The 24,905-nt window shown below is 40.2% G+C and overlaps 1 protein-coding gene across 4 annotated transcripts in view; it reads left to right on the forward strand.

Annotated features, from left to right (window-relative positions):
• The window catches only part of REPS2 (RALBP1 associated Eps domain containing 2), a 96,972-nt gene that overhangs the window by 18,134 nt on the left and 53,933 nt on the right, over positions 1-24,905 (forward strand). For all 4 annotated transcript variants that reach the window (XM_071748994.1, XM_071748985.1, XM_071748977.1 and 1 more), the window contains exons 2-5: positions 15,785-15,908; positions 18,115-18,263; positions 19,805-19,928; positions 22,756-22,853. In XM_071748994.1, the coding sequence (XP_071605095.1) occupies positions 15,785-15,908; positions 18,115-18,263; positions 19,805-19,928; positions 22,756-22,853 (495 nt within the window). The remainder of the gene's footprint in view (positions 1-15,784; positions 15,909-18,114; positions 18,264-19,804; positions 19,929-22,755; positions 22,854-24,905) is intronic.

A 24,905-nucleotide genomic window follows, 5' to 3' on the forward strand; every position in this document is an offset into this window, starting at 1 on the left:
AACACTGAAAAGAAAGGTACAGAATACAAAAATACTCCATTACAAACTGTAGTTTAATTGGATTGTTTTTTGCATGAGTTGTTCATTGTGAACAAAAAGTTTTCCATATTTCTCAGTCTGGAAAAGCTAAATGCCTAGCTAAACCAATAGATTACTAAAGGAGCATAGCTTTCATGAGATCAGTGATTTTTCTGTTAAAAATAATAATAATATGAACAGTTTGGGAGCACCTATTAATTATTTTTGTGGCACTTTGCATGCTTTTACTGTTTAATGGAATGTCTTAGGTTGTCACGGTTTTTCCATGATTGTTTGCATAGGAAAATACCAATAAATCATAGATATATAGGTATCCCCCATTGTTTGAGACTGAATGATAGTACAGTTTGTGTTCTTTTGGAAGAACTGAAATCACCCTAATTTTGTATGTATGTCAAGATGACCTGAAACCACATGCATACAATTTTCAAAGCTGTTATTTTATCTGCAAGTGGTAAATACCTCTCTTTGTGCTAGTAGGGTACAAATGGCACAAAGATTCATAATGGTGTCATCAATCCCAGCCATGGTTTTGAAATTGTAGTGAGTTCATTCTTTCTTGTACCTGCCATACATACTGAGAAAATACTTTAATACTTTTTTTCCAAATATTTTAAGAATTTTTTTACTGTATAGAGTTGCATTTAATTTTCTTGTTATTTGTTAGAGCAGGAAAGTTGTTTTAATTCAGAACTAAAATAGCATAAATTATTTTAAATAATTTAACCATGGCATAACATTTTCTGTAAAATCTGAGCCAGATAGAAATTGTTTAAAAATATGTATACACTGATTTGTTTTCAGAAGAAAAAGTGCTTGTAGTATAGTGTCAAGCTTTTTTTTTTTTTTTTTTTTCTGCTCAGAACTATTTTTCTTGAGGTTGAAAAATGCCTTTTACTTGTATTATAGAACAATTTTCTCAGCTGGTGTGGCTAAGAAGCCGAGGGAGAAAGAAAACCAAAACTGTTTGCTCTCTGAGCTGTGAGCCTGCAGTGTGGAGCAGGTCATGGATGGAGGTGTGTGTGGTGCTTTGGTTACGTGGAGGTTGTGTCATGCAGCAACACAGATGTAAAACTCATTTCTGCTCTGCCCATACACAAGTCTAAGGAACTTGTCAGGCAAGGAAAAAAAAAAAAAGCACCATCATACCTCAACCCTTCTTCCATGTTTTCCTCCTCTCAGCCTACCCCCAAAGCCAGTGATGAAATGCCATCTAAATTTATGTTAAGTATTCACACCCGTAGAAAAAACCATGACCACTTTCTGACTGAAGGCCTAGTTTCAACAGTAAAATAAAACTAAGCCACAGTTTAAAGATTTCAAGAGAAGAAATGTAGCAATAATGTAGCAAATAAGTTAACTTCCTCCTGTAAAATAAAATCTGAAGCATCCCAAGTTGTTGATACTTTCTGTGGCAAGGCTCTAGCCAAGCAGCAGCAGGCCGGTAGAGCGATCTTTAGGAGATGCGACTGGAGGGATGGGGAGCATCAGGAGTAGGACTTTCCCTTGTTATCTTGCTTCTCGTGCTTAACAAAGTGGTTGTTGTAAGTCTACTAAGCCAACAGATTCCTGTGCAAAAGCAATGAGGGAATTAAAAGCTTAGGAGGTTCTGTACTCTCAGGAGTGTAGGAGGTTTAGGCAAGAAAAATAGGGGAAAGAGTATGTGCTAAGTACTAATGCTTTTGCTGGTTCTCAGTTAGGCTCCAAACTAACAAAGTAGTTGAGAAACTTCTGAGTTTTTAGCCCGTGAGCTTTCCCACTGAATTTACATGGGGATGTTCTATGTGGGTCTCAGAGAGAGAAATCTTTCAGATCTTACAGAAGAATTTCAAGTTCAGTCATACAAAGAATACGTGCTTGCAGAAATTTAAAATTATCAAAAGCCTTCTGTGGGTTTGCTCTTTGCAAAGCTGCTGCACTTTGGCCCCCCTTTGTGAACATGTTTTAGGGTTTAATTGTATGATAAACTACTTGCTCCACAGGACTCCTGTTCCAGTCAGTGCAGAAATTGTGCAAAGTGTAAAGCAGAGTGTTAGGAGAAGGAAAAGAGGCTGCTGCCTTTAAGATATGAATTGGCACGCAACACGAGCTCATTTCATTTACTTTTAAGCAATAATTCATCTAAAGGCTTCTGCCTAAATATAAAACATTAAACAAGAGAGCAAATAAAGCAATTGAAAGGAAAAATGATTGCTAAATAGTTCATTCACTGTCCTGGTGCATAGACTTAATTTTCAATACTGAAGCAAAGTAATGCTTAAAATGAACTGGTATTTTTAAAAGCTGCTTGTGACAAGCTTTTACAAATCTCTTTTATTCTAACATGTAGCAATATGTACAGATGTCTTTTTGTTTTTCTAGATTAACTCCATAAAGTCCTATGAAAGAGTCATAAAAGCCTTGCAGCTGATTTTTTAAAATACCTTGCCTGCTGTGATGGGTTTTTTTCGCAATAATGGAGGTATAATAAATTAAGCATGTTGTTAGTTGCTGCATTAAGACCACAGAAATGACAAACTCTGAATAATTTATCATTTCAAATACATTGTGAGTTCCTCTCACACATGCCTTAGTGGCATGGCACGGAACTAGTACGTGACCACTTTTTCCCCACTGCATCCCACTCCTTCCCAGTGCATCTCCACTGAGCTCCTTTTCTTTCAGTGATGGCCCAATGCAGATTTTAAACACTGAATATACAGCTCAAAAGGCTTTGTGAAGAGAAGTCTGGAGCCGTCTTCCAAAGGCAAATGCATATTTATTGCCCTGGGTTTGGATATCATCCCAAAATGGGTGATGCTTGGTGTGTGAACTGTCCCTTTTGACTGCAGGAGGACTTCTTGCAGGCTTGAAGATAAATGCCAGCTCGTGTACCTTGTGTGAAATGACATGGATCAGAAATGCTCATATCCATATAAAATGGACCTCTGGAAATGAAAGGAAGGGATACAAGCTTTCATTTTTTTAGTGCAAAAAAAGATGGCAAAATGTTACTTGTGAATGTGTAAGAGGAGGAAGAACACACTGGAATTTTTTAAAGAGTTGTAGAATTTTGTTTCGAAAACAGTGAAAATCTTTCTTAAAATTAGTGTGTGTGTAGATTATACTACTGAAAAAAAAATCCAGAAATTTTATTGGACATTTCCTTCTTGCTTTGCACAGAGTAGTATCTGTCTCCTGCAGTGATTTAGTGCCTTTGCCACAGATCACTCTCTGCTTTACCCATCTCTTCAGAGTCAAGCAAATCAGCAATCTTTTCTCTGCCCAGTATGCTAAGTTCTTCCCTATTAATTTGCTATTTTGAGCCATAAATGTTTGTTAAAAATTGTGCCAATGGCTTAGGAATTAGACAGGGATTTGCATACCTCTTGCAAATCTCAGCCCTTGGGTTCCTCTCCTCAGCTGTGCAAGCCTGCGCAGTTCCCTGGTGCGGTGCCTCTGTGGGGAAAGGGCTGCTGCACAGACACCTGCAGTATCTGATGAAGCCTTAGCAGTCCAAAGCACTTTTTGACAGTTCCTTGCAAGCACAAATTATGCTGTCCTTGCCTTTATCTGAAGAGATAAAGGTGGAGCAGAAATCTCTGCGGCGGTGATGTGTGATGGGTTCCGCAGTATCAGTGATAGATGAGAAATAAATGGGCTGCACCATTAGTGACTGCTGCCTTTCCAGAATGAACCATACTTAGCTGTTCCACACAAATTGCCACAGATCAGATGGTTAGAAAATCCTTTGACAGAATTTTGCTCCTGACTTGCCTCTCTTGTCAGTGAATTATACCCATTTCGGTATAGTGCAGTGCTTCCAATAACATGTCAATTAATTTTAAATTGCACAAATCTTTGCTCCACTACCAAGTCTTGGAAAACAAGCTTCATCAGTCGTTCCCTCTGGGACTTCTGAAAAGGTGTAATTTAAAGCACTCCGTATGACTTTCGGTCTCCTTTTTTAATGTACATAATTTGATTTTATCAGTGGGTTTGGATTAAGAAAACCAAGTGAGTAGCTTTGCTGAATTGTTTGCTGAGTCTTTAAACCCATGTTGCTAAAAGTTAATGCTTGGTAATATAATTTTTGTGTAGTGCTATGGAAGATTTTGCAAGACACCTGTGATTCTTAAGTGGTATAATACTTTTTTTTTGATAATATGATATTTGGGTTTTAACAGTTGCTCCAGGTGGTTAAGACCAATGGAAACAGGCAGAAATGTGTTGCTGAGCTGAATGTGTTTAAGCACTCATCTGTATTGCACTGGCCAGATTTAAAAAAGTTGGTGATAAATGGTGAATAATCATAGAAGCATAGAATCATAGAATGTTGGGTTGGAAGGGATTTCAAGGATCATCTGGTCCACCCTTCTAATATTATTGTTTATATGATATGTCTCAGCACCCCGTCAAGCTGAGACTTAACATTTTCCAAAGTGGGGGAATTCACCACTTCCCCTGGGAGGCCATTCTAATGTCTGTTTGCATAGTGAAAAATTTTCCTCTTGTGTTCAGTGGGAATCACATGGATATAGTTTATATGTTAGACATCAATATGTAAGAAAAGCTTTATTCTCATTTTTCTTTACTGAAACCTAGGCCCACTGAAAACAGATCCAGAGGGATTAACTTAAGTCTTGTCTTGTAGGAAAATCTCTCTGTGAACCAAGTCTCGTATGGGAGAGGCCATCCTGCTTTGATCCATGTGCCAGGCTTTCTGCAGTGAAATCCAGAAACCTGAAGCTTATAACTCTGCTGCTGTATTTTTTTGGCCAGCTCTGCTACATATCAGTCACCAGTTGGGTTTGGGTCACTGTATTTTGGTGGGGTCAGGGACTGTTTCTCAGGTGACAGTGCTCAGGGTTTTTGACAGGGTGGCCTGTGGGTCCCATGAGTAGCCAGAGTTGATGGCAGTCATGCAACTTATCCACAGCTCCACAGGGCTGCAGAAAATTCAGATTTTGGCTCCATTTTGGGGGGCCACCTCTGCTTATTTTTAAAGACTGCTCTTCAACTAATTGTTGAAGGTGGTTACCTCTCTTGCATGTTAAAGAGTTTGTCCAAGAAGTCATGGGAAACCTGAATCAAGTTATAATGTATTATTTTAGACCAAAGCTGAGCAACATTTGCTTGAACTCTTTGTGAAACCCTTTGCCTGTGTGTTTCCAAGCGTGGGGCTTTCCAGACTGCTCTGAAAACCCTCAACTGGATGCATGAGCCCATGAAGTGTGAAAGCCTACAGGGTGCTTTTGGGTACTGCCCTGCAGCTTGTCCCCAGAGCTGCCAAGGGTGTTGCTAAGGGCTTCAGCTGGAAGGAGAAGTTTGGGCATCTCTGGGGCTCCAGGCAAGGAATTTGTAAGAGTCTGTGGGAGGAAACCTGAAGGATGACACAATGTGCTTGCAGGTGGAGATGGTACTGCTGCTTGTGGCTGAACAAGCTTGGCCAAACTGAGGTAAAATACTGACAGTGGCCAAAAGGATTTTTTTATTCCTGCGTCCCCCAGTGACTGGAGTGACTATATCTTGAGCCATCCCTCCCTATGGCTTTTTAATTTCCCAGACTACCTCATTATTTGCAGTAAATTCCTGTGTACTAGATCTCAAACAGCTGAAATTCATGTTTATGCAGAAATTTTAGAGCCAAAACATTCTGAATTTCCCCACAGGCCTTGTACTGTAATGTTGAAGCATCACTGAAATGTTAAAATCTAAAGGTAAGATGTTTTTCTATGATCTTTCTAGTCAACTTTAGGTGCCCCCTGTATTCAGTCTCTTGTCATCTACAGCCCATTTGATCCCACAGATGCACTGTGAGCTAAACCATGGGGCTCAGCATCCGAGCATCTTGGCCTCGTGCAGAGCTGAAGCAAGCAAGGTGCCTTTTTTAATTATGAACTCAGGCAAAGAATGTATTTACATCTAATTTGGCTCAGAAGTGCGTGCCTCAGGACTGCAATGGTGGCCGGAGTGGTTGCATCCCATCAAGAAGTAAAAGTGTGCTCACTGAGAAAGAAGAAAAGGCTGTCTGCCTTCCAAAATAAGTAGAGAAATGTTTTTGCCTGGATACGTAAAGATAACAGTAACTGCCATGAGGTTTTTACTGTTGGTTGCTCTTGGTATGCTTTCAGCTGTGAAAACGCCTACAAATGGAACAGATTGTAAAGTTATCCTGGCAGAGCATCTGAGAGCAAAACTCCTGAAGTATTTCCTTGTTGTAGTTGCAAAGAAATGTGGAAATAATAAGGCAGCTGTTGTAGCAGCAGCAGTGTCTGTAGGCAGTCTGCAGGACCTCTTGATGGTTGATGGCAGTTCAAATAGCTTTGTTCTCTGGGATTTGCCCATTGCAGCATGGTGTACTAGGACAGAATGAAGTTTTTAAATAATAGTATTGAATGAGGGAGGAAGTAAAGATTTAACTGTAAAGGTCTTATATCTTTGTGTGACCTTGGCTATCAGTGGAAATATCAAAAGAGACTTCTAATGACAGTTAATTTTTATACGTTCACAAAGTAGTTTGTGGAATGGCCTTTCTGCCTGTTTTCCTAATTGCAGTTGAACTTTAGGATTTATCTAGTTAGCATTTCCATTAGTTTTCCTTAGAGTCTTCAAATTGGAGAAGATATTTTGATTGTCTATTAATAAAATGTTGTAGTGTCTGCTCAAGAGATGTTAGCTCCTCACTGCTGAGCACTAAGCTTGTCACTTCATCTGTTTGAAGTTATTTTTGCACCTTAGGTGTGACTGGTGGTCTTCTTTATGGATAATGGAAAGGTGTTTTCACAACCTGCATCAGTATATTGAAGCTTTTCATTATGATATTTTAACATGAGAACAAAAAGGGGTTACGTTGCTGGGCTTCGTAAGTTAGGTCAGAGAGCAAGGTAAATCCTGTCTATCAACTTGTCATGGTATATAAAAATGTAGATTTTTCTGTAGTACATACTTGGTTTTTATGAGTAATACTCAAACTGAGTTTTGACGTAAGCAAAGAAAATTACTTCAACCCAAACCAGTGAATCTTGTTTTTCTTCTGAAAAAAATCATCAGCTTTTCAGTCTTTGGAACATTGTTAAGGGACTGGCATTTGACAAAAGGTAAGATAAAGATTTCCTGGATGAGTAACAAACTACAGGATTCAGTCAAACGTTTTTAGGCAGACTTGAGCAGTCGTGCATTATAAATGGCTTCATGCTGCATTATCAGATTTCAGTGTTTTCAGTTATTCTTTTTAACTCAAATTATGTTTTATACCCTATCTGAACTGGAGCTATGGAGAGACCATTCTTCCTGTGTTTAAAAACAAAACAACAACAAAAGAACAAAAAAAAAAAACAAACCCAAAAACTTGAGTACACTGAGGGAACCTTTTCTACTAAGGTTTCATTGTTAGGTGAGCTTCAAGTTTCATTTAATTTCAGTTTTCTGTATACATAGTGTTTTGAATGGGTTTTAAAAATAGACATATTGAAATACATTTGAGTCCATAATAAATGTCACTCTAAATTATGAATTCAAGCTTAAAAATGAGTGTCATATTTTAAGTCAGTGAAAATGGACTCTCAAGATGAAAATATGTGCATGGAAATGCTGCTTGTGTGAAGTGTGCCTTGAAGTAATTAACAATTTGCTTGCTGCAGTCATCTAAAATGATAAAACCAAAAGGATATACTGCCTTTCCCTAAAATCTGTCCTTGTTGAAAACAGTCTTGTTCCTTAATGTTCCTGTGATCATCCTGTATTTTCATTCCTAAAGGGGACTTGCACAGCTCCTGTGCAAAACATGGGGTCTGGACTTCAGCTAAACAGGAACTCTCCAGTCACTCTCACTTGTAGTAAGGTTTAGATACTATTTTCAGTTCAGCCTTCAGAAAACTAAAATTTTAGGAAGGGATGTGTACTTTTCACTGGCTTGATGCCAGTCCTGGCCAAGTTCCAGTCTGGGTGGTTATCTTCTGCCTCCATCAAGCTCCTATCACCAGTGTCAGCCGCTTGTGAGTAAGGGGGATTGGGATAATGTCTCTGTAGAGTGGGCAGGAGCCAGAGGGTCTGGATTCTCTTCTCTCACATCCTGGACTTTCTCTGTTTTATGTCCCTGGACACCTTCTTGGAAGAAAAGAGGTGAGTGGGAAGATGAACAGAAATCATTGGAATGACTGGTGCCTTTAGAGAAGCATATTTACAATGTATAAAAATGTATAGTATTAACCATCTGTAGGATGGGTTTTATGAAACTCATGTCTAATGTCCAAGAGGATGAAATGCTCTTGGCAGGGACTTGCATCAGAAGAAATTTGGAGAAGCCCTGTGGAAGCTTCTTGCAATCTGCTTGTTGGGATGGGTTGGTGTGATGTCTCTTTACTTGTCATTTTACTTGAGATATTATGCTTACTCCCTTGCTTCTACAGTAAGATTTGAAAAGCAGATAAAATATCTATAACCTAACTCTGTGTCTTTTGCGGATTTCCATGGGATTTCAGTTCTTAATAGTTATTTTGGCAAGGTTGTGTGTGCAGTGTTTCAGAGAATGAGCTCCTGAATATGTGTTTCCATATCCAGATGTTGAGGAACCGATTACTTACAAAGACTGTCCAGTGAAAAAATGGAATCACACTTTTATAAAAATGTGTACTTGTTGGTATCCTAATGCTGAGGTAGTAAATTCAAAGTAAGCTGTATTCAGGGTTCTTATTTTTGTGTTCCTACTGTTACAAGCTGTATTAAAATTTCACTCATAATCCTATATCCATTTATTTGCACAAGCTGTATTTGTTGACCTGGTCAGGGTTTTTTTAATATGAATTTGATACAAACTAGTGAAAAAGAAACACCGCTAGAACAGTTTTAGATGAATGAATACTTTCTGAGAATTCATTTTTCATACAGTAAGAAGAAAAAGACCAAGGAGGTTTTGAAAATAATTCGTCTCTTGCAGTCTTTTTCCACACTCCTAAAGTCATGTGTTTAGTGAAGATGATGTGATTTTTTTTCTTTCAAAGGAAGAACAGAATGAAGTATCAGCAAATGTACATAACAGCCTCTGACCTAATTCTCTAGGCACTGCTATAATGAAAGTAATTTACTTGGCATGGAGACTGTCAGATAATTCTCAGGAATGGTGGTTCTTAGCCTCCCCACAAGATTGACATTAGTTGAAAGTGTCCACTTTTCCACTTCACATGCAGATAGAAGATTCATTAGTATTTGTATGTTCAAGACAAAAGGTTGAGCATAGGAGATGGAATTTCTTTCAGGTACACTTCAACACTCAAAATATTAGCATGCATCAGGAGCATTTATTCCCTGGAAGAGCTTTTGTACTTGACACTCCTTCATAATTGAAATGCTTTGATTAACAACGCTGACTCACATGTCCTGGTAGCTGTACAATTCAGATCAGTATTTTTTGTAACTTGTGGTATGATGCTGGCATTGCCAGTATTTCCACTAGAAGAGAAGTGCTGCAAGATTTGTGTGCTCAAGTTTCTGTAGGCATCTGCAGGTGGCTGCTGTCAGGTACAAGAGCGAGGACTCGACTGACCCCTGAGAGGACCAAGTATAACTGCCCTGCTCCTGCCCAGCCCACTCACAGGAACCTTTACTGATGGCAAACAGTTGTGTTTGCATTTTTAGTTTTGTTTAACCTCTTGCTCAGGAGTCGACTTTTTCCAGTATATAAAATATTTCTGCTGCTAGGCAGAAATATGTGCCTCTCAGAGTTGGGTGAAAAGCGTTTTAGTGTTTGTTTTGTGTGATTTTTTCAGTGGATACACTGAATCATAAGCCTTCCTTTTTCTCAGTGTTGGCATAAAATGTTCTGCTTGAAGCTGCTGGAAAAATTGCCTGTGCCTGAAGTGCTTTCCCCCAGATGTGCAAAGGTGCCATGGCACATTGGCTGCCATCTCACGAAGATGTGAATGGCTCTGGGTTGTGCCAGGAGGAGAGAGTTTGGGGAAGCCCTGGCAGTGCTATCAGTAGGTTTTTGCCTAAGGGAGGTTGTTGCTTTCTGCTTTTTTACTCATGTGAACTGAAGTTGCTAAACTTTGGCAGTTTGTCAGTAACTCATCTTGCAATGTAAAATTGTGGTGTTCTTCAGTGTAAAGTGGTGATCCTATAGAGCTTAAATGCCAAGAATGTTTAGTGGTTAGGTCTTTAAAAATTCACAATGTATGTGTTGCCTCATGTTTCATAAACTAATGCCTTTTTAATTCCTTTTGTTTTGGGTGTTGGAAGCATGCGTACTCAAAATAGTAAGATTTTAGTAAGCATTTCTGTTGATGTCTAAAAAAAGTTCAAAATAGATAAGCATCTGATTTTAAAAGACAAGATGACAAAATAAAATAGCTACAGAAATACAACTGACAGAAGGAGCAAAGCTAAAGAACCTAATCTATAGCTGATCTCTTCCTCTTTACTGGTGGGTTAACTGCTCTGTTATGTTCCTCTTCCTATTGGCTTCCCAGGCAGTAATCCTCCTGGATCCAGCATGTGGTGTTTGTTACTTTCTTTTAAATAATGGAGTGATAAACACACAGCCCTAGGCTCCAGGTAGCAATACTGATAGCTGCACAGTGATCTGTTCAGAAAGAAATACCTGTATAAGAATGTGGCAAAACTTGTCTGTAACAAGCAGATCAAAGACTCTGTAAACACCCTAAAAAAAAAAAAAAAAAAGGGGGGGGTGGGGCAAAGTGGGTCATAGGCATGACACACTTTTGAGATAAGCTCTTGATAAGCCACTGCTGGAAATATTTGTCTTTCAAACAATTATAAGAGGGTGGTTGATCCAGAAGGGAGCCAGGTGTTGCTCCATGGTTGAGACCTGAGCTGTGGCATCACAACTGTCACCCTCCTGAGACCCTTGAGTGAGGTGTGCACTGGTTAATGGCAGAAACTTTTCAACATGTTCCTTAAAACACAGAAGTGATTGATGAACTGCAAAAACTTTCTATATCATTATAGCTTGAGCAAGGACAAAGAAAAAAATCGTGCTTTCTGGAGTTGGGCTGCGATGGAAGGTGCAGTGAGAAAATGTCCTTCAGTATAGGAGCCAGTTATGCTCATTTTCTTTTTCTTTCTGACTGAGTTGAATGCACCTGCAGCTTATATGTGTTCTTATCAGACTCCCCTAACACACACAGGGACTGGAGCACCTTTGGGCTATGCTTGCCCACAAATGACAGGCAGTGGCCATCTATGTGGCAGGTACCAGCAGGGGGGCAGAACAGGCAAAAATTGAATGCCAGTTAGATAGAGAGGATGCCATAGCAGCATTAATGGCTAAATGTAAAAGCCAAAAATTCCAGCTCTACATATGCCTTACAGCTGAAAACCTTTCCCTTGAGGCTGCAGGATGGTCATCTCAGCCTGTCCATAGGATTATGGAATAGTTGTTTCTGATTTTACCTCTTTTTCTGCTTATGGAAAACAAACTTCAGCTCTAGGCTCATGTTCAGTTCCTGAAGTTTAGCTTTTGCAATCGAAATTAGACCTGCCCAGGGTGTTTGAGAGGTCAGCGCTCTTGGAGACTGCAGTGGAAAGTTGTTTGGAGAGAACTAGGGAGGGCTGGAACCATGTCAGATTGTGCTGGGAAAAGCTGCTTCATGTGGGATGTCTTCAAGGAGCAATTAAAAAATAACACTCACTGTCAGCCGATAGAGCATGTCAGTGAGTGGATAATAAATCCAAAAATCTGCCTTGTGCTCCAGCATCTCAAGCTGTAAAACTTCTAATACAGAAGTTTGCATGGATAACAGTAATTTAAAGCAGCCTCTTCTCCAAACAGCTTGTAAGTACGTTTTAAATTTTAATGTTGATGAGTTGGAGATCTCTTCTTTAAAAAAAAAAACAAACAAAAAAACCCAATATGTTTTTACAACCACAGAAAAACTTGGCTTGCCAGAAGGGTGTACAGGTATCTATATCTTGCTCTTTTTCTCCTTCTTATGGCTCCTTGATATGGAAGGTGGTGTGATTTATGTACAGAACATGTGTTTCAAAGCTTCCTGCTAAAATCCAATTGAACAGAGATGCTGTTCAAGGACTGACAGAGAACAAACATGAGATTAGGTACTACAGCTTTACATCCTTCTCTGAGAAATGTTGTTTTCACATGTTGTGTGGAATGAACTTTTTTCTTAATTGGCAAATGACCTGTGAAAATGTTTCATGTAAGCACTTATACCTCATGGTAAATGTAAACTTGGTTTTAGTCCACTCAGCATTGTGTTCTTGCCTTGCAAGACAGTGAATAGATCAATTTTGACAAATTCTGTTTATTATCCTGAGGTTACATTTGGCAAGCAAGATCTGTACTGTACCTTGTTACCAGGAGAAATTATTTCCAGCATGTTACTCATCAAACTTTTCTTCAATAATTCATCCATCACTGGAGGATTAGTTTTCTGTTGAAGAATTAGAAATCCTAAAACATTGCAATGAAACTTGACTGTCAGTAGTTTGAGATTGAAATCCCTTGAAGTATCAAGGTATGCAAGTTGTTTTGATTTACATGTCAGTCTGTTTAACACAGTATGAAAAGAAAGTATGAGTTCTTTAGTTGCTAACTAGCTGAAAAGTATGTAACCCAAACTGACAGGAGGAAAGGATAGAGAGAATTTATTAAACATCAGGTGAATGAAAGCAGAACTGATGTTTTGCCTGTGTTTCAGAGGATATTCTCATATATCTTGCTTCCAAAGTGCTCTCTACTTAATTAGAGAAAGAGTCTAGCTTCAGCTTGCAGAATAACCTAGTGCATTCATATATGGTGCCTTTAATTCAGATGGAACCTGATGAGAGTAAATGCTTGTACATGCAATTAAATCTATATGAATACCTACAATTTGACTACTCTTTCAGCTTACAACTTTTGCTCTGAACCATTAACAAAGATGAGTAATTAATTCTACAAATAACACAGAGGAGCTTGTGTCTACAAAACAGGTTTGTTTTTATCCCCAAAGAGCAAAATTACAGAGAAACAGTTTCAGGTTGGTTGGCTGTATGAGTGCTTGAGAAATAACAGGGTATGTTTGAGACACAGTGTATCACTGGTAAAAGTTTCTAATATGCTTGATCAGAATAAAATGTTCATATTTCCTTATGGGGAACATGCAGAGCAATTACAGTATTCAGTGACTTTAATATTTCAAAGTATAGAAAAAGGTACAGAAAGTTAACTCTCAGTATCTCTTCAGAAAGGACAGAAGCCCAACGTGAGAAAAAAAGTGCTTCTAGGGTACACCCCTGGTACACCCAAGGATTTTACATAGCTTTAGGTTAGACATGAGGAAGATGTGCTTCACTGTGAGGGTGGTGAGACACTGGCACAGGTTGCCCAGGGAAGCTGTGGCTGCCCCCTCCCTGGCAGTGTTCAAGGCCAGGCTGGATGGGGCTTTGAGCAACCGGGTCTGGTGGGAGGTGTCCCTGCCCATGCAGGGGGGTTGGAACTACATGATCTTTAAGGTCCCTTCCAACCCAAACCATTCTGTGATTTCTGTGCCACAGCAGCTGCTGTTGTAGGTGCTGTCTGTGGGCCATACAGGAGGTGAGTGCCCACACCCCCACCAGGTGCCCAGGTTTTGCAAACTGCCTTCTTCAGCACTGCCCTTTGTTTAACAAATCTCTCCCATAACAAGCCAGGGCTGTGTACCCAGACTGAGTTTCAGCTCAGTTGTGCTCCTTCTCCATTTGCTTCTCCCCAGTATCTGGAGTTTGTGCACCTGGGACATGCAACACACTCCTGGCTTGTGGCTTCTGGCATACCTGCTGTGGTGGTGGTGTCCCCAGAGCTGTCAGGGTCTGGTGTTCCTGGGCAGCTGTGCCCACAAGGAGGTGTCTGGGCCAGGGCCACAGTGTGTGAGCAAAATCTGACAGACTGTGCTGTGCACCTCTGGGTCAGGCAGTCAGAGCCGCCGGTGTGGGGAAGGACTGTGCAGGACTGGGAGGTGTGGGCAGCAGGGTGTGAATTAGGAGCATCCAGGGATGTGGGGAAGGAAGTCAGTGCCTGCTTTGGAGTTCAGAAATGGTACCGATGCTGCACTGTGATCGGCTGTGCAGGCAGCACACCCAGCACAAGCAGTCAGTCAGCTGCTGCTTCTGCAGCCCCATGGGCCCCCTCTGGCCACCTCTGGTGGCAGCTCCTGCCCCAGGACCCTGGAAGGCTGCTGCTGAGGGACCCTAGTGCAGTGGGATCCCACAGGGGACACTCCTTATGGCAGCAGGGAGCCCTTTGCAGCACTGGGGTCTGCATTATGCCATCCACTGAGGTGGATGTGATGTGCTTCTTCCCTTCCCTTTGGCAGGGCACAGCTCTCCTCCAAAGAGTTTGGCTCCACCTGTTCCTCCCTCCCCAGCATGCTCCCATTTTTAATCATGCTTCAACATTCAGCACCATCTATCTCTGGCAGATGCTGAGTGCCCTGCGTTCCCACAGGAAAATAAGTATGGCCAGCAATAGAGGGAGAAGGAAAAAAAAAAAAAAAAAAAAAAAAGCTGGAGTGGCTTCAGAAAAAGGGTATGTAGAGGAGAAGGAATAGCAAATGTTGCTGGTTAATTGAAACTGTCCTTGAACATAGATTTGATATCCCTTTTTAATCATGCTGTAAGAGAAAAGAAAGCTGCTTGATAGATCTTGTGATCAAGCAATTGAGCTATGCATCTCCAAAATGCACAGCAAAAGAAGGAAGCCAGAGCTCATTCAGTCAAAGCAGAAGCCACATTCAGAGGAGAGAGTTCATGTGACAATAATTTTCTTTGATTAGTAAGAATTACTATACCAAAACTTTTTTTTTTCAGCTGACATTTTTCCACTTGTGTGTGTGTACACACATATAAAAATAAATTGGAAAAAAAGTAGATTATTAATTTGTAATATTTACTCATACACATGACATAGGAATAGTTTCTGTCATGCTGCTGTATCTTGGGAGTGGTCCACAGATGGAGTTTTTGTAGAGCAGCACTTGGCCATGAAGAATTGGCACAGCTCTGTTGTTGGCTTGCATGCAGGCGATGTGCCTCACCAGCCAGGAAACATTGCTAATCTAGGTGTATTCTCAGAAAAACAAGATGAAGTTGTACATCTGGGGAGGATGGGGCTTTGTTCTAACCTCGGTGCTCAGCTGAGGTTTGTGAAAATCTGGGAGCTCTCTGCATGGGAGAAATGACGCCTGTGAAACCTGTTGTGTGAGTTTGTGGACGTGGAGCTATTTGCTTCGTAGGGGTGACTGGGTGAAATGAAACAGCAAACACTGAAGTATGTACAGAAACTAAGCTTCGGTGCTAAGACTCTGTTAATTCTTCACAAAGAAAAGCTTTCTGCTCAAGCACTGCAATGGGGCATTTCTTGTGTTGCTTTTGTGTTCCAGTTACAGTAACTGCCTGAACTCTTGTTAATAAAAGCTAATATTAAGAACCATTTTCTGTGAATGCCATATCTTCCATGATGGACAGTGTACTTAAAAAGTTACGATTTCCTCTGCTTTTAAAATCCTACGTAGTATCAAAGCCTGTAAGCTGTTTTATGATAGCAGTGCTACTTACCCAGCAATGCCGCTGAAACGCTTAGGTACCTGTTCAATTTACTAAGGGAAATGTGATCATACATCAATGTCTTGAGTTGAAAAGAATGTGGTTAATAGCAAACTTTAAATACAACAAGCTTTGTGCATTTTTAAAGAACTTTTTCTTTATATAGAGGTGTTACATTCCCTTGAAGAGTGAAATGTATTTAACCAGCAATGTCTCTCTTCTCTCTCAGATAACAGAAATTTGTGGAGCCAAGCGTGTGGGTTATTTTGGTCCTGCTCAGTTTTATATTGCTTTGAAGTTAATTGCGGCAGCGCAGTCTGGGTTCCCAGTACAGATTGAGAGTATTAAGAATGGTAAGTAGGAAATTTTGCTTGCACTGCTAGGCACTTCTTGCTTTCTCTGGTGCTTGTCAGCTCTCTGCGGTGGTAAACTTCTCTTCTGATGTGTCTTTGAAACAACTGTACCTTGAGGAGCAGGGAAGGAGTAGGAGGTCATGTTGCATTCTCTAAGTGACTGGTAGAAAATTGCAGTGAATTATGTGGATGGCAAAGCTGAGATGACATTCCTGTCTGGAAGAGGCATTACTAAAGGAATGGCATGAATGACAGCTGATCAGTGCTGGGCATGCATTTCTGTCTTACCTTCAGCCTCCTGTCTTGACAGCTGTGCAGAGTGGGAGCTGATAGCTGCTTTGGGTGGAGATGTGTTGCAGGGGGCATGGGCAGGTCAGGGGTCCCCCTATTCAGGGCAGCTTGCAACCCTCGTCTTTTTAAACGAGCAATCCTGCTGAAATAAATGAGTAGTGCTTAAAAAATTGTAATTGTTCCTATCAGTAGGCATGAAAGCATGTATTAGATGTAATAGAAAACAGACTTGTTCTTCCCAATGAATTGACACTAACATTAAATGTACCATTACTGTTGGAGAAAAATGCTTCTTAAAAGAGGCTTATCAAACTCGATCAACGAAGAGAGAAAGCAGCTCCCTTTTAGCTGCGAAACCTTGATAGCAACTTAATGGAAGGAACTCAGTGTTCCTGCCATGATGATGCATGCTCTGCCTCAGCAGGGCTCAGGCTTCAAAACATTTGGTTTTTTTGAGCCTGAACAGGCTTAAGCCCATGTCTCATGGTTTATTCCATGCCATGAGGCCACGGTCAGGACAAGAGTGTTTGCCACCATCCTGCTGAAGACAGTGATACAACCAGCCACAAGATCAGAAAGAAGGGAGGAAACAGAGGATTTAGCCATAGCCACATAGTGACCAATCAGGTCACTGCTCCCAGTGCATTTTCTGCTCTGCTCTCCTTGCTATAGGCAATAAAATGTAAAATTGACCCATGTTACAAGGTGCAGGGATGGGGCTCCCAGGTCTGCTCCCTCCTGAGGCAGGAAGATGGACTTGCGAGCATGTGCAGATCTTTGTGAGCTGAGCTCCTGCAGAACTCCTGACAGAGTGGAGAGGATCAGATGCAGCCAGCATGGTTTGATTTGGTGCCTCACTGGCAGGGGAGTTGAAACCAGATGTGAAGCGTGGTGGCCTGGTTTTGTCTGTCAGGCTTCCATACTGACAGGTTGTGTACTCAGTCTTGCATTGCTGTCCTTTCTAAGGATGTTAATTTGGAAACAAACAAACAAACAAAACCAACAAAACAAAACCCAGAAGAACAAAGCCTAACAAACAGAATTAGAAACCTGAACTGAGATTTACTGTGTGTTTTACAAGTCTAGCACGTGCTGATGATCCACGGATTTGCGTGAAGAAGGGTACTTGCAGTCCTTGTATTGATATCCTTCTTACTTACTGAAACACTTTTGGTGCTAATTATGTTTTCTCTTGAAATGTATGAGTGCCTCTAGAGTGGGGTGAATAGCATAAATCAAGCTCCAATTGATTTATTTTTCTTCCTGGTAGTACCTGCAGGTGTAAATAGTTACAGAGGTGATGTATGGCTTTGCTCAGTTTTGAGCTTTCTGTTAATTCTAATTGTATTGATCTTTCAGAGTGACTGTGCACAAAAATAAATGGTAATTCCTCAAAATAATCACGACTCATCACACAGTGTCACTTTTCTGCTCTGCAGAGCAGACATGATGTGGGACCCTTTGACACAGCCGTCTCATCAGGCCTTGGCATGATCTCTGAACCCAACCGTTTCTAATTTGTTCCTTTTACGATGGCAGTGTTGAGGACACTGTGATCCTGACTGATTAATTCATCAGTCCTACAGTTTCTGTGGGAAACTATTCTTTTCATTACAGACAACGTTTTCAAGGCAGGAAATGAGTTTGCCACTTGCTTTAGTAATGTGCACAAGGCTTATTTCTTTCTCTTTGCATGGAGAGATTATATATTAAGCTAGTGAATGTAGCTTTGTTTAACATTCACATTTTTATGAGGACATAAAATAATAACAGGAGTTCCGTGCTTACAAATGTTACAAAATTTAAATAGCACTCTCTTAAAGATAAACTTCTAACTGGTTTTAGAAGATGATACTGCTTAAAGTGCTTTTACTGTTCTGTAGTCTCAATTAAATTTTTCTCTCTTTTAATGAAGAATTGCCTCTGCCGCGGTTTGTGGCGCTGAAAAGTGACAGTGAAGTACGTTACGGGACTCCAGCAGAACTCCATGGAGTTAAATTTCAGGTTCCACATGCAACTTTGGAAAAAAATTCCTGCAAAAGAACAGATGAAGGGGACAAACAGGTAACAGGCTTGTCTCCTTCAGACCAATATTTCAATATATGTCCTCCTTTTGTGGTCCTGTAAATGATTACAGTCACATGACCTTACTCAGTTTTGCAGTGCTAGATAGAAGATGAACTCCTGATGTGCAAATAATCCCCACTGAGGCTGTGCTCTGATTTTGATACATCCCAGCTGCATCTCTGAAGGCAGTTCTCTGTATGAGCTTGTATAAAGCTTGTCAGCTCTGTAATAGCCTATTACATATATATTATATACCCTGCCACTTAGTCCGGTAATACTACATTATTATATATCCTGCTACTTAGGCCATCACTGTTTCTTGGAGAGGACTAGGGGAGGAGCAGCAAATAGAAACCTGTCTGTGAAATTGAACAGGAAAGTGAGCAATTTCTCCTGGCCATTACAGTGCTTAGTCACTACAGAAATCCTCAGTTGGAGAAGAGGTGTTGAATCATGGAGCACTGTTTCTGGGTGGGGTAATGCCACCAGGTTTTCTTCCATTCTAGTCTCCTCTAGGAGCAGTCCAGAAGAAACCTGCTTTTCTTTTGTTCCCAGAGAAACAACATCCCAGAGTCTTGTTGTTCTGAGTTGCCAGTTTAATAAAGCTGTCTCAGGGAGATGTGTATTACCTGTATTTAGGAGACTTGAGAGTGCTTATTCAGATAAATTTGTGCTGTGAAGTCACTTGCAATTTGCATAATTTTGCCCAGGCCTGACACCTTCTCTTCTGGTACCGTGTTGGGTTGTGTGGTAAATGCCTGGTGGCAGGTACCTTGTCTTCCTGTAACGTGCATGCAGACATTTATCACAGGGCATGAGTAACAGCGTTCCCAGCCTGAGGTCAACCAACAGGAATGAGATGATGACAAGATACATGGGTGGAATAACAGGATGAGGGAGCACAGCATGTACTCCTATTTGCACTGACACTGAAGCAGAATGCTTCCCTCAAATCCCTGGCTCCATCTAGGTTATCTGTGTTGTGTTACATTTTCCTCTTTCTGCAATAAACTGTTTCAGGATCACTTACTTCAGCAATTTGTAAGTGAAGGTAAAGAGAACACTGTAGGATAGATACTCAGTAACTCTTAAATATACAAAGAGTGCTTAAAATACCGATGTGGAGATATATTTTAATTTTTTTAAAGTGTTTGATATAAAAAATGCTCTCCCACGAAAAATGCACTCACCCTAACTAAATCTGCTAAGTAAATTCAAATGATACCCTCTCACATTAAGCTTTCTTACATATACTTCTGCAGGCATCTTTTGGAAGTAAATTACCTTAAGCTCTTCATTGTAAAACTTTGCTGTAGCATTGTCATGCTTTACCTCTTGAAGGCTCAATACCAAATTCTGTCTTTACCATTTTTTTTTTTTTTTTTAAGAAGCCTTTTCTTGGCAATAAAGGGCCTCGGGGAACTACAGCGTTTGCTTTGTCCATTGTGCTGTTCATGTTCAGATTGCCATGCGGGATTGTTTGGTTGTTTTGCTGTCATCTCTGAATTCCATTTTGTGTTGGTGTGTTTTTGAAATAGGAACCCAAGTCTCCATCAATGTCTCCAATCTGCTCACCACCTGCTTCTCCATCTACTTACCAGAGAATACCCTTAAGTTACGGATATGGTAAATCAAGAAGTGGGGTGGAGCAGCAGCATGGAGGTAGGATAAAAAGTGGGGTTGCACATGTTGTATTTAGTCATTCCTTTATTTAAATTCTCAGAAGCATCCAGATTTCACATGCTGACCATCAGCCTAATGATTTTAATGCTTAACTTGACCTATATTTTTGGAAAACAGTTCGGTCATTTAATTTTATTCTGATTGTTCATTTTTTTTTTCACTTTCTGGTAAATTAGATTTACATGTCACTGCTTTCAAATAAATGCTAATGCCTAATTTCTGACAAGATTCTGTGCAATATATCCCAGTGACAGTGTTTGTGAGTATTGTCAGAGAACATGATGCTTTTGGTCTCATGAGAGGGGAAGAAAAGCCCACTCCTGGTTCAAGTACATGCTGTATAAGTTTTAAGATTGGCTATGAACCTTTCTTTGCAGAAAAGGATATTCATATCTCCAGTTTCATAATGAAAATAACAATAGGACATGAATATAAAAACAGTCCCACAATGTATCTTAGGCAAAACAGATGAAAATAAGGCACTGCATAGGTGCTTTGTCCTTGATCTCACTGCCATTATAGGAGGTGGCAAAACGTCCCAATTTTAGTAAGAAGGCAGTGGGGCAGAAGCCAGTTTTACTAAGGTGTTGGAAACTCCTGTTTTGTATAAGGCATCTGTACTCACCTGATTGCAACAACTGGTGACCAAGGTGGCACAGTAACAGGCATTGGTGTAGCATCCCACCGGCTTTCAATCAGTGTGTTTGCAGTGAGTGAGGAATCAAACACACTGGTTCAGTACTTGTTGTCCTCTTATAGAAATGAGTGAAAAAGCGGGGCTGTTACAACATCTGGAAACTCACTACCATGATAACAGTGTGTTCAACATTATCAAGTGGCCTTCATGGGAAAACTATACCAGTATTGAGTCACAGCCATTCATGTGCTGGTTAGGTTAACTGTTCTTTGTTCAGAGATGGGATTTTTCCACACCCCACCCTCAACATAACTGATCAAAGTATTGATGGGTGACATCTGAAATGAATAGCTAGAGTGAGGTTGTCTTCTGCTGTGGCACATATTCTGCTCCAGTGAAGGGGATGTGTGGCAGAGAGCCCACACCCTGAAGAGCCAGGCAGGAGGCAGCCATTGGGAGCAGCCAACTGTGTTCCCTGTCATGTGCTTTGCTGTTTTCTGTAACTCTGCCCCTGATCTGTCAGTGCTATGATTATTTTGAATATTTTGGGTGTTGGGGTTTTTTTTTGTTATTTCTTCTGAAGTTGATTACAGTCAAAACTGTGGTGAAATTTCTCACTGAATCAGTGCCTGTGGAAGGTGAGTAGAGGCAGAAGCATCCAATCCAATCAACTTCTTCTAAAATTAATTATTCAACCACTTGAATGTTTAAGGTGATAAAATCCTAGAGGTGTAGAACAAAATGGTTATTTAATGGAAAGGAAATTTCTTCTGTATTCCAGAAAAAGGATCTCTCCTTTTTTAATCCTACTGGAGATACTTCAGCCAAATGTGTTCTCAGTGGGAGCGAGTGGGTAACATATTAATGCCTGCTGCTGTACCAGTGCCAGACTAGGTGACCTACTGGTTCTTCTTGGCCTTTAAGATTAGGTCCCTTGCAGGTCTCATAAGTGTGGGTCTAAAAAGCCAGTGGGTTAGTGGGCATGCAGGAGGTGGACAGTCTGCCTTCAAGGGCAGCCCTTCACACTGCAGTCATGACTATATAGTCTTTTTTTTCTTTGTAGTTTTGGATGCTTTTCTTGCTAGCAAACACACATCAGTGTGGCTTTGTCCCTAAATCTTCACTCCAAGGGCATCTGCCTCTTTCCCAACTTCCTTCCTGTTTTGTTTTGTTTGTTTTTTTTTTTTTATATTTTAATTCTTACTCTCCCCCCACCCCCCCAAAAAAAAAAAAAAAAAAAAAAAAAAAAAAAAAAAAAATTAGAAGTTACTTATACAGGAACAAAAATAGATCTCAATAGAGGATAAGGCTACTTAGGAAAGTGAGGGGCTTAGGGGTGTAATATTTAAGGTCTTCCTAAACTAAAAATTTTTAAGATTTTCTTAGTATTCCTTCCCATTAAGACTCTTAAGTTCTGTCTGTCTAATGCAGACTGTCCTATGAAACTGTACATTTTAAATAGGCTGGCAGCAGAAGTTCTCAGCTCAGCAAGGGTTTGCAAGTGAGTTGCCTTTGTGTTTGCATACTTGGCCTATTTTTAAAACATTGTTCTTAAACATGGTATTATGTCACCACTTACTATATTTGCTGCAGTGGAGTGTCAGTGACGTGTTTTTGCAAAAGAAGTAATTGCTATTTTTCTTTGCTAACTTTACTCCAAATAATGTAAGGTGGTGAGTTGTATATTTTGATTTTTCAACAGACATTAGGTAAAAGAGGAGAAGAGTATATAGAAAATCAGTCAAGGCATATTTTTTGCAGCTCAGTTCAGTTACTCTCATTTGTAATGGATTCTTTTGCTATGTATGGCTGTAAGTATCTCCAATGGATAAATACATAACCAGGCTATATAAATATGTAATTAAACATGGTGACCAATAATTTCTGTTATCTAGTAATATGTAACTGGTGGTTTTTGTCAGTAATATCTGAAGAAGAATGATACAATGTGAAAGACAAGTGTGTGGCTGGAGTTTTGTTGCAGAAGACGAAATAGACTTTGATACTATGGTACTAGTTTCACCTGGGGGTGCTTGACAGAATGGACTTGGATTTTAAGTTCACAAATAAGATTTTTTGACCTTGAGGCATTTAATGATTTCCTTTAGCCTGATAGAATCTTTTTTATTATCCTTTCATTTATATATGCTTAATTTTAAATGTCTGTAGCTCCATATGAAGTCAGGCATTCTACTCACCAGCAAGATGGACCATCATCAGGGAATTATGGAGCCAAACCTGCAGTCGCCTGTTCGACTCTTAATCGGGTAATGAGTTGCTGCTTTTTCTTTAGTGGTAATAGTAATGCAACAATAGAGGGGCAAAAAAAAGAGTATGATGATTTTTCTCTTCAAAAGTAAAAAGTGTTCTGCAAATTGTATCTAGACTAGAGGCTGAAATGTGCTCTTTAATATATGAAAAAGAAATTAAAAAGCTGATGGGAAGGAGAAATCAAAGTAAATAATCCAGTTAATTAAATTGCTGAAGTTAAGAAGGATGAGAAACACCAAATAGGAAGACTAGACTGAGAATCTTCAGATCAAAAAAAAAAAAAAAATTGGGGCTATCCTAGCAAAAGTGAAACATTTTCATTTAAAACAGATGAGGTTTCACAGATTCCTACTTGATATAGAATGCCCTGTGTAACACATGCATGGAATTTGTAACTTATGGTCTAATATTCTAATATTTTGGTTTTTTCCACCCCAGTTGGTTGAATCTCATCTTAAACAGAATAAATGAATTTCTGGGCATTTGTTTGCTTTTATGAGATGGGTCTCATGTTTTCCTGCTGGTTGCAAAAGCGAATCTATCCAATGTTCTAGTATGCCTGCTGTGCATTTATTATGCAAACAGGTAATTTGCCCTAAGGAAGGACAAAGCTCTCCTAAGGGAGAGCTTTTTTCCTAAATATGTCAGACTCAGAGACTCAGTACCTTTTCCTTAGAGTGTAGCACCCGATGCTTATAATAAGATGTCACCTGAGCCTCAGGAAAAGACCTATAGGTAGAATCACATAATCCATGCTAACTTGAAATGAAATTGGGTGCATTTGTACATCTCTTTAAAATGAAAATTAATTTACAGCTTTATGATATTGCCTAGTTCAGGGATCTTTTGATGTATTTCGGAACTGGTGTTTTGTGTTTGATTCTTAGGAAATTTAAAGGCATGTCAGAGAAGGGGCTGTTGTGGTGCTTGCTGGAGTCTGGTTATTGCTGATTCTTGCTCTCTCTTTTTAAAAGTATTGTCATCCAGGCCTAAAGCATCTGAAATACTATTGTTCTAGTTTATCACAGAATCACAGAATTACTGAGGTTGGAAAAGACAACCGAGTTCATCAAGTCCAGCCTGTGACCTAATAAAGACACTCATTGAACCAGCAGCCCTTTTCTAAACACCCCTACCCAATCTACCAAACATACAGACTTCCCTTAAACAAGTCAACCAGAAAACAGAGACATGATTAAAATGTCCTTCTCCAGAATATTCTTCTTCCTGAAGCAGGATTTTTATATAAATTGTGGGAAGTGGAGAAAATTGAGGAGGTCTCCAGGAGTTTGTATGTCTCCCCAACATGGCATAACGTGTACCAATTTACCTGGGTTATAGAGGGTCCAGAAGCAGTACAGCTCTAGTTAAAACACTACTACTAAGATTAAAAACGTAGTTTCTTGCAAAGCTGAATCTTCATGCACCATGCTGCATAAATACAGTCTTAGGACCTCACTGGTTCCATCCGTTTCAGGTCTATAGTGTGCAGTTCAGGGCTGTAATGCATGGCAGCCAAAACAAGCCCCCCAAATGAATCCAGAGTTAATAAAGTATGTCTTGGATTTTCCTTTTTTTGGTCAGCAGTAGTCATTTCTTTTTCTTTTTTTCTTTCCTTTTTCCTTTAGCTTTGATCTTTGGCCATTTAGCTTAGGTATGAGAAGCTTGATATGAGCCACCAGTGTGAGCTCGTGGCCCAGAAGGCCATTTGCATCCTGGGCTGCATCACAGTATGGCCAGCAGCGTGAGGGAGGTGATTCTGCTCCTCCACTCTGGTTTTGTGAGACCTCTCCTGCAGCACACGAAAGATACAGACCTGTAAAGAGAGGGTCCAGAGAAGGACCACAAAGATGTTCAGAGAGCTGGAGCACCTTTGTTATGAAGACAGGATGAGAGTTGGGGCTGTTAAGCCTGGAGAAGAGAAGGCTCTGGGGAGACCTTATAGGGGCCTTCCAATACCTGAAGGGACCTACAGGAAAGCTGGGCTGGGGTTTTTCACCAGAGAGAGTAGCGACAGGCAAAGGGGTAATGGTTTTAAACTGAAAGAG

Source organism: Heliangelus exortis, chromosome 1 (assembly GCF_036169615.1).
Source record: "Heliangelus exortis chromosome 1, bHelExo1.hap1, whole genome shotgun sequence".
NCBI classification, from domain to species: Eukaryota; Metazoa; Chordata; class Aves; order Apodiformes; family Trochilidae; genus Heliangelus; species Heliangelus exortis.